Raw genomic sequence first — 14,107 nt, 5'->3', positions numbered from 1 at the left:
AATGTTAGGGGGTACGGGAATGTCTAGCCACCTTAACACTGCATATATAAAACTTTTACCCAAAGGAGACAAAAATTTGGACAATCCAACGAATTATAGACCAATCTCACTAATCAACCAATACCTTAAACTAGTGGCCAAATTGATGGCCAATCGATTAGCAGAGGTATTACCAAGGCTAATTTCTCCCGCCCAATCGGGGTTTGTAAAGGGGAGAGCAGCCGTGACGAACGTAAGAAAGGCCATGATAGTAATGGACGCCATCAGACACAGGGATCTACAAGGAGGGGAGTTGCCAGCCATGATCACGTTGGATGCTGAAAAAGCGTTTGATAATGTGCAGAGGCCATGGCTGGAAACAGTCCTAGATAATATGGGCTTCAGGGGAGCATTCAGAACATTTATAGGTATACTATATGCAAACCCTCAGGCAAGAGTGGCGACATCTGGATTTTTGTCACGACCCTTCTCTTTGACCAAAGGGACGAGACAGGGGTGCCCGCTGTCTCCTCTCTTGTTCAATCTAGCCATTGAGCCATTATCAAAACTGATCAATGGAGGAGACTGCTTTGAGGGCATTAACATTGGAATGGAAAAAGTACATTCAGCTCTATTCGCGGACGATATCATATTATTCATGAATAGACCACAGAATGACCTTTTAAAAACAATACAACAGATAGAGAGATTTGGGTCTATGGCAGGTTTTAAATTGAACAAGACAAAATGTGAAATACTATTTCTGAATGAGCGAACCATGTCATCCCTGAAAACCTATGGAATAGGGGATAACATATGTGGGTTACCGATAGCAAAAACCCACCTTAAATACCTGGGGATCCAGATGGGACGCCAGCCCTCTCCATTTATGAATTAAACTTCAAACCGTCGATACAGAAAATAGAACGAGAGCTAAAGATGTGGGAGGGGCTGCCGCTATCCCTGCTAGGTAGAAACCACCTCTTAAAAATGATGAGTTTCTCGAAGCTGCTATACCCAATGCAGACTATCCCTATATTATTAAAGCATGCGGATGTAAATAGACTGAATAAAGCATTTACAAGCTTCCTATGGAAGAGAAAAAGACCAAGAATTAGGGCGGAAAAACTAATGCTACCACTGGAAAAGGGAGGAATCAAGATGCCAAATGTGAGAGGCTACAACCTTGCATGCTTGATGAGGCACGTAATAGACTGGCTGAGGAAGACAAATAGCTATTCTAACATAAAATTGGAAAGTGAGTACTGTAGACCATGGGACTTGGGGGCAATATTACACACGTCATTGGCCAATATTCCGAGGAAAATTAAGCACTCCCTGGTATGTAGGGATACGATAATGGCATGGAAAGCAGTGAGGAAAAAGTTTAACCTGTCCTGGCAAATCTCCAAATACCTAAATATCTGGAATTTTCCGGAATTCCCAGCAGGGAGGGAAAACAAACTATTTCTAGAATGGAGAAATAAGGGGATCAGTGGGGTGAAGGATCTGCTCCATGAAACGGAACATAGGTGGTTGACCCTTGAGGAGATGGTGAACAGGTACGGGCTTTCCCCATTCCAAATCATACAATACAAACAGGTGGAAAAGGGAATAGTGGGACTATTGAGGGATGTTAGAAAAGAACAGGTAATGAATGAAATGGCCAATTTATAATGAAGGATAAACAGGAGATTACTATCTCCTCCCTGTACAAAGATCTGAGAACAGCACTGGTACCACTGCACTCCGACCAGGTCTGGGGAGCATGGGCACGACAACTAAAAGATACAGAGGCAGGGGAAAAGATACAGCAGGGATGGATGAGGATGAGGAAGGAGGTGATTAATTAGGGCTGGAGGGAAACACAGTTTAGATTAATGCATAGAGCAATTTATGGTTTTAACATCCCCACCAAGCAAACTATGAATAAAATAGAACATTGCCCCAAATGTAAACAGCCGAAAACGGACTTATACCACGGGATTTGGCAGTGCCCACAAAGTCAGAAATTTTGGGGAAAAATGAAGACACTTATAGAAAAAGTATGGGAAGTGGAAATGGAACTAGACCCATTGTTATGGATTTTCCACCACAGGACTAAAGAAAAGGAAGGAGGAGGAGATACACAGGGGACCACGATTCCAAGACTCTTTCATAATATTGCTATGATAGGGAAAAAGGCCCTACTACGCAGATGGCTCGAGGAATCTGTTCCATCAGAGGAGGAGGTGGTCAATCAGATTAAAAAGCTGCTCAATATTGAGCAGTTGGAAGCCGAAAGAAATAAGGACGAACTAACGGGAAACTTTTTTAAAAAATGGAAGAGATTTATAGTACAACAGTATGGAGTTGCAGAAATACGGAAAGTGGTATCTCCTTTCACTAATACGGAATGGTATCTACTGGGAGACTTGCAAGGCACATTGGGAAAGCTGAAAATACACACGCAGTAGAGACACAACAGTAGGACGAGACGAGGGTTTCAGAGAAATAGGGCTTCAAACGGGAATCAGAATATAGAGGAGCTGTGTGTTCTTTTGCGACTTATACCTGGTGTTCAGCGTATTAAAAATGTTGGGGGGGATAAAGTGGGAATAAAAGAGGGTGGGTTAAGACAAGGGTGGGTAAATTGGTAAGGTGAATTTATTCTTGTTCAAATGTTAGACATATTGTAATAATTCTGAAAAATGCAATAAAAATTTATGTTTAAAAAAAAAATAACACTGGCGTTTGCATGCGTTTAACAGTTAATCAACAGGATCCAGTCACATGCGATTTGCGTTTTTTTTGACGTCCTTCAAAAAAAATGCTGATGTGAAATCAGCCATTGCTGTTGAGCCACAAGGAATGATGACATCAGAGGGAGGATTTTATTTAGATGAACCTACAATGCTGATTACACAGGACACAGAGCTCCATTGTACAGAGCAGCATCTCTGTGTCCTGTATTTTAAAGGGAGAAGAAAAGAGATTTTTTTTTCTTTTATTAAAATACTAAAAATAATAAAAAAAAACTTGAATAATGTAATTTTGATTGAGCTTTATTTTATAAAATAATAAACATCACAAGTCATCATAGAACTTGGACATATTTGGTGTCCCTGTAATCGTAATGACACAACCAACACAGCGATCACATTATATATGGGGAGTAAAAAAAAATGGCGCAATTTATTATTTTTCTTTATTAAAACCCATAATCCATGTAATTACTATTTATCACTGATGCCGTGTTCACATGGAGCGTAAATGCTGCTTTTTTTCTGCAGGCATCCGCATCAAAAGCGTAATAACAATCTTCTCTGATTATTGCGTGTTTACGGCATTTTTTATGCATTGTCCCCCTTATTTGATACATGTTTGTTGCAGATGTAAATCCTGAAGCTTTATAAAGAAAAAAAACATTAAAACCGCACAGTTCAGCAGCGTCTTTATAATACTAAGGATAACTGAAGTGAGCACTAATATATATTATGAGTGCAAGCCAAAAAAATACATAGTACATAAGGATAAGGCTGCACATCAAAGTTAGATAATAGTATAATGCTATAAGCATACCGAAAAACATTGAAGCATACAATGAAAAATGCCACTTGCTAACTTGAAAGTGTGAATAATGAAATGCATACCTGCCATGAATATAAGGAAAAAGGAGATATTTAGCAATCGCATTGATCAATGTAACTGACCCCAAAACCTCGTCAAGGTATATCTCTATATTGGGGTCCCTAGCTCTATGACCCTAACTGTGTGTCATCTCATTGCATTTTTGGCTTGCACTCATAACATATATTAATGCTCACTTCAGTTATCCTTAGTATTATGTAGTTTTTTTTCTGAATGTGAACACAGCTCCGCCCCTTTCGGCCATGTTTTTTCCATCTCCTATATAAGAAAGTCCTTGGTTAGACCTCTCCACACACAGCAGTTTTTAATTGCAATGAGATGACACACAGTTAGGGTCATAGAGCTAGGGACCGCAATATAGAGCTATACCTTGATGAGGTTTTGGGGCTCAGTTGCATTGATCAATGCGATTGCTAAATATCTCCTTTTTCCTAATATTCATGGCAGGTATGCATTTCATTATTCACACTTTCAAGTTAGCAAGTGGCATTTTTCATTGTATGCTTCAATGTTTTTCGGTATGCTTATAGCATTATACTATTATCTAACTTTGATGTGCAGCAGCGTCTTTAGACACACCAGGGGTGGAGATTTCATGACATCACATCCACTTTGCTTGATAAAAAAGTTTGTTTAAAAAAACTGAGAGTCCTCAGTAGTTGATACCTTTTTGCTTGGACATTTAGTCCAGGTTCACATGTAGTGTAAATGCCGGGTTTTTCTGCTGCTTTTGTTTTGCACATCAATTTTGCTGTGTTTATCTGTCCAAACAAAGTGGAAGTGATTTCATGAAAAGACGCTGCTAAACTCTGTGGTTTTGGTGTTTTTTTCATGGAAAACACTTTTCTGCACTTTAAAAACACTTAAAAACGCGGATTTACATCTGAACCAAAAACGTATTAAATAATGGAGAAAAAGCATTAAAAATGCAGCAAAAATGCAATAACCAGAGAAGATTGTTATTGTCTAGTTTGGTGCAGACAGCAGCAGAAAACCCCCCACAGAATTTATGCAACGTGTGAACATTGCTTTATAGGCACAAATAAGCAACATGTCATATAGTGACACATATAAATATAAGAAAATTCTGGCTGCTATGACTATGAATAAACAGTCCAGGGCATCTGCTGAATGACCCTTACTGTCAAATGAATGTGGCTAGGGGTGTGGTCAAAATTTGGCTCAGCTTGTCCCTCTTCCCTTTCTTCAAAAGTTGAGAGGTATGGAGTCGTCCACCAGCAACGTGGAAAAGAATTCCCACATGTGAGATGCTGACACATGAATCACAAGCACCACAACCACCACAAAAGCTTTCAGACACTGTTGAGCTACCTATAACAGCTGCAGTTATGATATCCACATGAACTTTTGAAGAAAAAATGGCACTCACCAGCTCTTGCTGTGCAGAGGATTCTTTATTCAAATGTGGAGGTTACATGCGTGGAGCTAGCGGGGAGGGAGAGGACCACCCGACACGTCAGACGACGGCCGTTTCGCACTTTCACGCAGTGCTTCAGCTGGTCACCAGAATCCTCTGCACAGCAAGAACTGGTGAGTGCCATTTTTTCTTCAAAACTTCATGTGAATATATTCTTTTCTAAAATGAGCACCCCAGAGCAGCACCGATGTTTGCCTGTCTGCTACGGACACTGATTTTATAGAAGGAGAACAAGTGTGTGAAGCAGTGCCCCAGATTCTACTCTAAAGCGGGCTTTACACGCTACGACATCGCTAATGCGGAGTCGTTGGGGTCACGGAATTCGTGACGCACATCCGGCCGCATTAGCGATGCCGTTGCGTGTGACATCGATTAGCGATTTTGCATCGTTGCAAAACAGTGAAAAATCGCTAATCGGCGACACGGGGGTCCATTCCCAATTATCGTTACTTCAGCAGTAACGAGGTTGTTCCTCGTTCCTGCGGCATCACACATCGCTGCGTGTGACGCCGCAGGAGCGAGGAACGTCTCCCTACCTGCCTCCCGGCCGCTATGCGGAAGGAAGGAGGTGGGCGGGATGTTACGTCCCGCTCATCTCCGCCCCTCCGCTGCGATTGGGCGGCGGTTCAGTGACGTCGCTGTGACGCCGCACGGACCGCCCCCTTAGAAAGGAGGCGGTTCGCCGGTCACAGCGACGTCGCCGGACAGGTAAGTATGTGTGACGGCTCTGGGCGATGTTGTGCGCCACGGGCAGCGATATGCCCGTGTCGCGCAACAGATGGGGGCGGGTACGCACACTAGCGATATCGGGACCGATATCGCAGTGTGTAAAGTAGCCTTTACTCTTTGCATTCATGATATCACCTGCTCACAAGTTTACCACAAAAGTTAATATTCTGGGAGAACATATTTTGTCGACTATTCAGTTTGAAAAAAATTCTAAAGACAAAATATATAGCTGATGAATTTTTTTCCTCACAAGCCAAGAAACATGCTTTCACATATAGTCAAGCCTTGTTTTCAGGGTTTGTTATAGTGGAAAAACTAGGTAAAAGTGGTATTAAACTGCCCTTATTTGCAGTGTGTCAAGAACTAAAAAAAAACTATGTTATTAAAGTGCTATTCTGCAGTTTATCACAGATCAATGAATTCAACCACACTGACTCTGCAGGTCCAGCATCTCTTTAGCACTTGAATCTAGTTATTCAGGGACTGAAATCACCATTCCCATTGTCGATGTACATCACTACTGCAGTAATACACCACAATCTGATTCAGTCCTTTTTCTAATAACTGCTTCTTTTCCTGCCTTCATCAGTTATAGTAACTGTGATAGTCTCCCTGATTGGCTGCACTAGACCATGTGATACCAAAGCATTATTAGGAAACCTGTGTAAACCATATGCTGAGGTCACTTCAGAATACAATGGACTGTGGAGAAGAATCACGACCAGACGCAATTGTTAAGGAACCTTTCTTTACTGAAAACTGGGTCTCTGTTCCTCAAACCACACAAGGAAAACCACAGAAACATTTCACACACACACACACCTAGTCAGCATCGACTTGGACCCCTGTGCTGCACAACCTTGTAGGTTAAAGTGTTCTACCAAATATAATATAATTTACCAAACCAATACTTCCATATAATATGTTAGAGAAATTAAGGAAAATTCTGAAATCAAATGAATGCAAGGGACCGACACAGTGGTGGGGCAGCACAGCATTTTATAAATTTAACAATTCTCTAACCCACACCTTTTCCTCCCACCCAAAGGTAGTTCTCCATGTACTGTTTCTGTTTGTTTTAGTTAACACTGTTATTTAATGTTTTTCATGCTTGTCTCTGCTGCCATCTACTGGTCAGACCTTTCGGCTCCTCTGTTTCTTTTGTCCAGCCCATGGGAGTGTCTGATGACCCTCTTGCATCACAGACTGCAGGACATCCCAAAGATCAACCTTAAAGAAGTCCACAAGCTTCAAGACCTAAGTGATCTGCTCATGGAGCTGGAGCTCGCCAAAAGAGATCCTCGTCTGTCTGGGCTGTGCTACCTGGATACAGCCCATGGAGTGAACCCAATCGTGGTGAAGCTGCCATACAGTCTGCAGGAGAAATGGGCAACGTCAGTTTCAAGGTACAAAAGAATGCATGACGTCACCTTTCCCCCATTTATTCAGTTCTGCAAGTTCATCGACGAGCAGGCCCAGATGAGGAACGACCCCAGCCTCGACGTCCTAGAGTTCAACACTTCGGCAGCTGCAACATCATTATCAAGGTATGAAGGTGCCATACAGAAACGCAGAGACATTAAGAACTGTGAGTGTTAGGAAGACTGAGCTACCATCACCTGCAGCACGCACAGATAAACACCATCTCATCACGAGATAAGTCTTTCAATCAAGAATGCCCCATCCATAAAAAACGCATTCACTGAACAAGTGCAGAGGGTTTAGATCCAAAACCCTACAGCAGCGCAAGAAAGTCCTCACAGAGCTTGGGATCTGTTTCAAATGCTGCGCATCACTTGAGCACATGGCCAAGGACTGTAAATCCATCATCAAGTGTGAGGAGTGTCACAGCGAAAAACACGTTTCAGCCATGCACCCAACCCAGCTAGCTAGAGACACACCGGCTGCAGTCACCACCACTCCCACTCCAAGTCATGGCGGGGAGTCCAAGAATCAGACTGACACCACCACAGCCATCTCCTGCTCATGCTCAGAGGTATGTGGAGAGGGCCAAACAGCAATGTTGTGCCCGAATATGCCTCATCAAGGTTTATCCCGAGGGACATCCAGAAAAGGCAATGAAGGTGTATGCCATCATAGACGACCAAAGCAACCGGTCCCTAGCAGGAACCAAATTCTTTGAAGCCTTCGGAATTAATGGACCATCAGAACCCTACACCTTGAACACCTGCTCGGGTCGCATAGAGACTAGCGGCAGAAGAGCCCAGGGATTCATTGCTTCTCCTATCAATGGGAAGACTGAAATACCTCTACCAATGCTCGTTGAATGTGACCAAATACCCAGCCACAGGAATGAAATTCCTACCCCAGAAGCTGCATTTCATCAATCACACCTAAGACACCTCGCTAGTGTTATCCCACCTCTGGACAATAACGCAGAGATTCTACTCCTGCTCGGCAGAGACAATCTAAGGGTACACAAGGTGCGACAGCAGTGTAATGGGCCTGACTATGCACCATACGCCCAGAGACTGGACTTGGGATGGGTAGTCATAGGAAATGTGTGCGTTGATCGATCAGAAATTGATTCCTTCAAGACTTATGTGCATGGAGATGGGCGTACAACCTGCTTAAAGCCATGTCCTCATCACTATGGAGTGAAAGAGAAGTCTCCAGACACAATACAGCTACCTGACATCACTTCTTCTCTGCATATCGACAACTTGGGAAGATCAGTCTTTCACACAACCAAGGACAACAATAAAGTAGCCTTGTCAGTAGAGGACAGAGAATTCATTGGAATAATGGACTGTGAGTTTTCTAAAGACAAAACCAACCATTGGGTCTCTCCATTACCCTTCCGATCTACCAGGGTAAGACTCCCAAACAACCGAGCTCAAGCTCAGACCAGATTTAAGTCTCTTCAGCGTTCCATGAACAGCAAGCTTGCAATGAGAGAACACAGCGTCGCCTTTATGGACAAGGAAGTCTGCAACAACCTAGCAGAACCTGTACCAGCCGAACTGAATCCAGCAGATCACGCAACTAGACCTACGTCTATAAGTTCTTTTGCTAACTCTTCTTGGCTTACAGGTCCAGAGTTCCTGCTGAGACAGTCAGAAGAAGGTGTCCAGGAAGCCTTCAGCATCCTAGATCCAGACAACGATCCAGATGTCCGAGCTGAAGTAAATACCCTGGCCACCAGTGCAGAAAAAACTTCCAACCTCGGTTGCCAACGCTTTGAACGTTTCTCCTGCTGGATGAGGCTCGTCAGGACTGTCGCTAGGTTAGTGCACATCGCCAGATGCTGTCGTACTGACCTTAAAAACAAAGACTGTCATCGCTGGCATGTCTGCCACAAAGTCCTTTCTGCTGAGGACATCTCCCATAGGGAGTCCCTCATAATACGCCACCTCCAACAGAGTGAATTCGCCATAGAATGGAAGTGTTTATACAACAAACAGCAGATTCCATTAAGAAGTCCTCTCGCCAATTTAAACCCAGTCATCGACAGTTTCGGCTTACTGAGAGTTGGTGGTCGTTTAAATCAGGCTCATCTTGGAGTTGCAGAACAAAATCCTCTCATCATTCCCAACAAACACCATGTTACAGTCTTGCTGATCCGACACCACCATGAAAACACTGAACACCAAGGCAGGCAAATTACAGAAGGTGCTTTACGGTCTACAGGCCTCCGGATTATTGGAATGAAGAGACGTGTAGCACAAATACTACACGATTGTGTGCACTGTCGTAAAGCGAGAGGAAAACAACTGTACCAGCAAATGGTTGACTTGCCTACAGACAGACTTTCTACAGAGCCACCTTTCACCTACGTGGGCCTAGACGTTTTCGGACCATGGATGGTTACAAACAAACAGCAAGCGGTGGGCTGTGTTATTCACCTGCATGAGTGTTCGAGCCGTTCACATTGAGGTGTTAGAGTCCATGGATACCTCCAGCCTAATAAACGCCTTGAGAAGGTTCCTTGCCATCAGAGGACCAGTGAAACAGCTGAGGTCTGACCGTGGAAGCAATTTCGTCGGTGCATGTAGAGAACTGAACATCGACACCAAACCTATCCAAGATCAGCTGGCAGAGAAAGCTTGCACCTGGATCTTCAATCCCCCTCACAGTTCTCACATGGGAGGCTCCTGGGAGAGGATGATCGGGATTTCACGCAACATCTTGAACTCCATGCTAATGGACGTCAATTCCTCAAGACTCACACATGAGACTCTAGTCACTCTTTTAGCTGAAGTCTCAGCCATTATCAATTCAAGACCCCTTGTGCCGGTGACCATGGATCCAGAAACACCAACCATATTGACTCCTACTATTCTTATTACCCAAAAAACTGACAACGCGGTAATGCCCAGCGGAGAGTTCACCCACGCGAACACTTATCAAAAACACTGGAAACGGGTTCAATACTTGGCTGACTACTTCTGGAACCCATGGAGGAAGGAATACCTCACCATTCTTCAAGGAAGAAAGAAGTGGCGACATCCCAAGCCGAACCTCAAGGAAGGTGTTACGGAGGGCTGTCTGATAATAACCTAAAGGAGTATCAGACAGTCAGGTTCCACCGTGCAAAGACTCTGCTGCAGACTATGGCAGAGTGCAATACCTCTGTTAACTCACAGAATGATATAATAAGTAAGTAAAGCAATTCCTCCCTTACTTGGAGGGTGTGTGGAATGATCTCTGTTAATAATCACAGAGACAAAGGCAATGTGTGCGAAATGGCACCTACCTAGGTCCGCTCTTCTAGTGGTGCAAAAGAGACGAATAGCAGCGTAAGCCGCACAAAGCTCCTACCTGCGTTCGCTCCACTAGTGTGCGAGGACACGAACCACTAGATATGGCACCTGCCTAGGTCCGCTCTTCTAGTGGTGCAAAAGAGACGAACAGCAGCGTAAGCCGCACAAAGCTCCTACCTCTGTTCGCTCCCCTAGTGTGCGAGGATACGAACAACTGCCAGACGCAGTATAAGGAACGTTACCCTAGCGGCAACGTCCACCTACGAGTCGAACCACAAGGCCCAGCCAGACCATGTGCCTCAGGCACCTGCCTATGTCCGCTCCCCTAAGAGGTAAGGATACGGACAGCAGCCGAAGCTGTAAGGTATAAGAACGCTACCCTGCCGGTAGCGCTCACCTAGCATAGACAGAGGAATGCCTAGAGGAACGCGCACAGAGCGTCTACTCTTATGCATGAACCAAGATTACTGAGCGCCATGCGGCGTGTGTCAGGGTCTTATATAGACTCTGTGCCTCATCCAAGATGGAGGACACCAGAGCCAATCCGCTGCCAGAACGACAGGAGTGACGTCATGCTGGCCTATCACCGAGCAAGGCGTCACAAGCACATGACCAGCGACCAATCGGCATAGAAGGTGTCAGAGACATGTGACCTCGTGTCAGCGATGATGTCACCCGCACATGTGCAATGGCTCCAAGATAGGACTTAGTCTCCGGCGCTCGCACATGTGCAGTAGCAAGAAATCTGGACTTAGTCTCCAGCGCTCGCACATGTGCAGTAGCAAGAAATCTGGACTTAGTCTCCAGCGCTCGCACATTTGCAGTAGCAAGAAATCTGGACATAGTCTCCAGTGCTCGCAGCAACCGTAACAGAAGGAGACCTAGTCCTCAGAAAGATCAGACCACAGAAAGGACTGACTGGCCTATGGGACTAATTACTAGGATACTGCCTAGTCAGGACGGCAATGTTCGGAAGGTGGAGCTAAAGGTCATCAGGAAAGGTGAGACGAAGACCTTTGCAATGCCAATCCACGAACTTGTTCTGCTTTTGCCCATAGAGAGCGTCCCTACAGGATGAACGCTACCGGACCTGAACTTTGAGCCATCCTTCTTGTTTTGGACTCAATTGAGCTTGTTTTTGCATTTAACATGCCTTTCCTTTCAGGTTGTATTATGGACTCAATAGTGAAATCCCCTAAGTGAATTTCAGACGGGGAGTGTGCTGTTTCTGTTTGTTTTAGTTAACACTGTTATTTAATGTTTTTCATGCTTTGCTCTGCTGCCATCTACTGGTCAGACCTTTCGGCTCCTCTGTTTCTTTTGTCCAGCCCATGGGAGTGTCTGATGACCCTCTTGCATCACATCCTGGTATGTTCATTCCAAACCAGAGTTTGTGAGAACAACATCCCTTATTGGATTGGAGCTACTAGGAGCAAAGTCTTCTGACCACGTAGTAGCTACAGAGGCAAGCATCACTGGAGAATTACAATGCCAAGTACTTGGATTACTGCACTCTGCATGTCCTTAACCTTTGGAGAAAATAAACCACCATTGTTTCATCTCAGCATGTGCATGTTTCACTCTGGAGCAATCTGGTCCTGTCTGCCCCACCTATAGGAAAAACGAAGGTAAGATTCTCACAACCTCTCACAACTACGCACCTTCCATCGTCTTTAAGTGGGGACAGAACACTACAAAAGGAGGGTTTTGCTAAGAACTTCAGTTTGTATAGTTCTGCTAGCAACAATGTTTAGGCCTGATTGACTTGAAGTTTGGCTACAAACTCTCTAAGTCTGCGTGCACTCTGCCACCGTGATGGTGGTGCCTGAGATCAGGACTTACTGATGTAACCTGGTCATGGATGAGATTGGCTCATTCTCTATTCTGCCAATAGGTGAGTGGCCAAGAAGGGGGTGATAGTCTTGTCACTCGAAGCATGAATCAGATGTCAGACGATAAGGATGCCCTCCACATGAGTCACAGCAGATGTATCCTGGAGAATACAAGTCTGCATCCAATCGAAGTTGTCCCCAACTGATCTCTCTCTCTCACTGATGGATGTTACTGGAGCAGGAACACGTTTCTCTGGGATACCAAGGACACCGATCTCAAAGGATGGCAACTGATCTAGCTCCCACATATTCTCACTTTTTCTGCACACTGGAATCACTGCTCTTCACCATGAGGTCTACAATAGATTCCTAAGGCCAAGACATGACAGAGACCTCCTGTGGCTGGAAGCCGACACTGCAAATGTATTCCTCACCATCTCACACCTGCGTGACCATATCTTATGTCATGAACCTGCTCTCTGGCTGCTGCAATCTGTCTGTGAAATGATACCTGGCTTTTTTCAGCTATCTTATTGAATTGCAATTTGTTCAAATTCACCTGGATATGTGAACTTAAGGAATTTTGACTCATAAGCCAAATCGCAGCTTATCGATCCATTCATCTCTGACTCACATAATACATAATAATCATATTAATACTTCCATTCTCTTGAAGATCCTCATTAACTTACTAATTGTTTCAGTGTGTTCATGGGTCCTGGAGGGCCTGGTAGTCCTGGAACACCAGGAGGTCCTTGAAGTCCGATACCAGAATCACCCTACAATCAAATATCAATGCATGGAATATCAATACATGGAAGCATCTTTAAAAACATGTTGCCATTTTTATACATGTCATGAACAAATAATTACCACATTTCTAGATTCTAGACAACATCTTTATAACATTCAATGCATTGATGTGAGGAGGATAGGTGTCTAATACATTAAATCGTAGACCACCTGAACAGGCTCTGTAAAGTACTTTTTCATATTAAGAAAAAATGTTATAGAAATATTTGATACAACATAACTTTTAACATTTACTGAAAATTCAATTCCCACTACTGATGATATAAGTGCACTTTCGCAGAAGAAAGGGCAAATGTCATTTGTATGCCACATTCAGTCAACTGTACAGTATGTCCCAGTCGGAGTACGGACCATTATATATAGTGATGAGCAAATATATTTGGCACTATTCGTTACTCTCACAAATATTAAGGTATTTAGGATATTCGTTACTAGTAGAGTATTTTGGTATTCGCCTCGTAAATTTTGAGTCCTTATCCCACATGTTTGGCACCTCATTTTCAGCCACTAAACATGCAGGGATTGTCTGCCAATCATAATAATGCCATAGCCATCTTTGCTACTGTGATGAAAAAAAAAATACATGTGGTCCCCATGCTACTTGTGATAACCAGTGCAGGTAAAGTAGACAACTGTGGGCTGCAACCCCCAGCTGCGTGCTTTATCTTGGCTGGTTATCGAAAAAAGAGGCTTCCCCATGAAGTTTTTTTCTTTTTAATTATTTAAATAAATAATAAAAAAATAAAAACAATGTTGGCTTTTGATCATTTTTAATAACCAGTGTGTTTTCAATAACACACAAAAATCCTTTATTTTAAATAATAAAAAAAATACCTTCTTTCACCAATTTATTTTTAACCTCAAAAAACTCTCACAGGTCTGATATAATCCACATGATGTCCCACGACAATCCTGGCTCTGCTACATCCGGAAGCTGCAGTGATGGAAAAAATGATCAATCC

The 14,107-nt window shown here is 43.6% G+C and overlaps 1 protein-coding gene across 3 annotated transcripts in view; it reads right to left on the bottom strand.

Moving 5' to 3' along the window:
* The window catches only part of COL15A1 (collagen type XV alpha 1 chain), a 1,158,634-nt gene that overhangs the window by 599,285 nt on the left and 545,242 nt on the right, over nucleotides 1-14,107 (bottom strand). For all 3 annotated transcript variants that reach the window (XM_075314950.1, XM_075314949.1, XM_075314951.1), the window contains one exon: nucleotides 13,025-13,111. In XM_075314950.1, the coding sequence (XP_075171065.1) occupies nucleotides 13,025-13,111 (87 nt within the window). The remainder of the gene's footprint in view (nucleotides 1-13,024; nucleotides 13,112-14,107) is intronic.

Source organism: Anomaloglossus baeobatrachus, chromosome 6 (genome assembly GCF_048569485.1).
Source record: "Anomaloglossus baeobatrachus isolate aAnoBae1 chromosome 6, aAnoBae1.hap1, whole genome shotgun sequence".
Lineage (NCBI taxonomy): Eukaryota > Metazoa > Chordata > Amphibia > Anura > Aromobatidae > Anomaloglossus > Anomaloglossus baeobatrachus.
The sequence above is the reverse complement of the archived record's forward strand: the minus strand, read 5'-3'. Positions and strand labels throughout refer to the sequence as shown.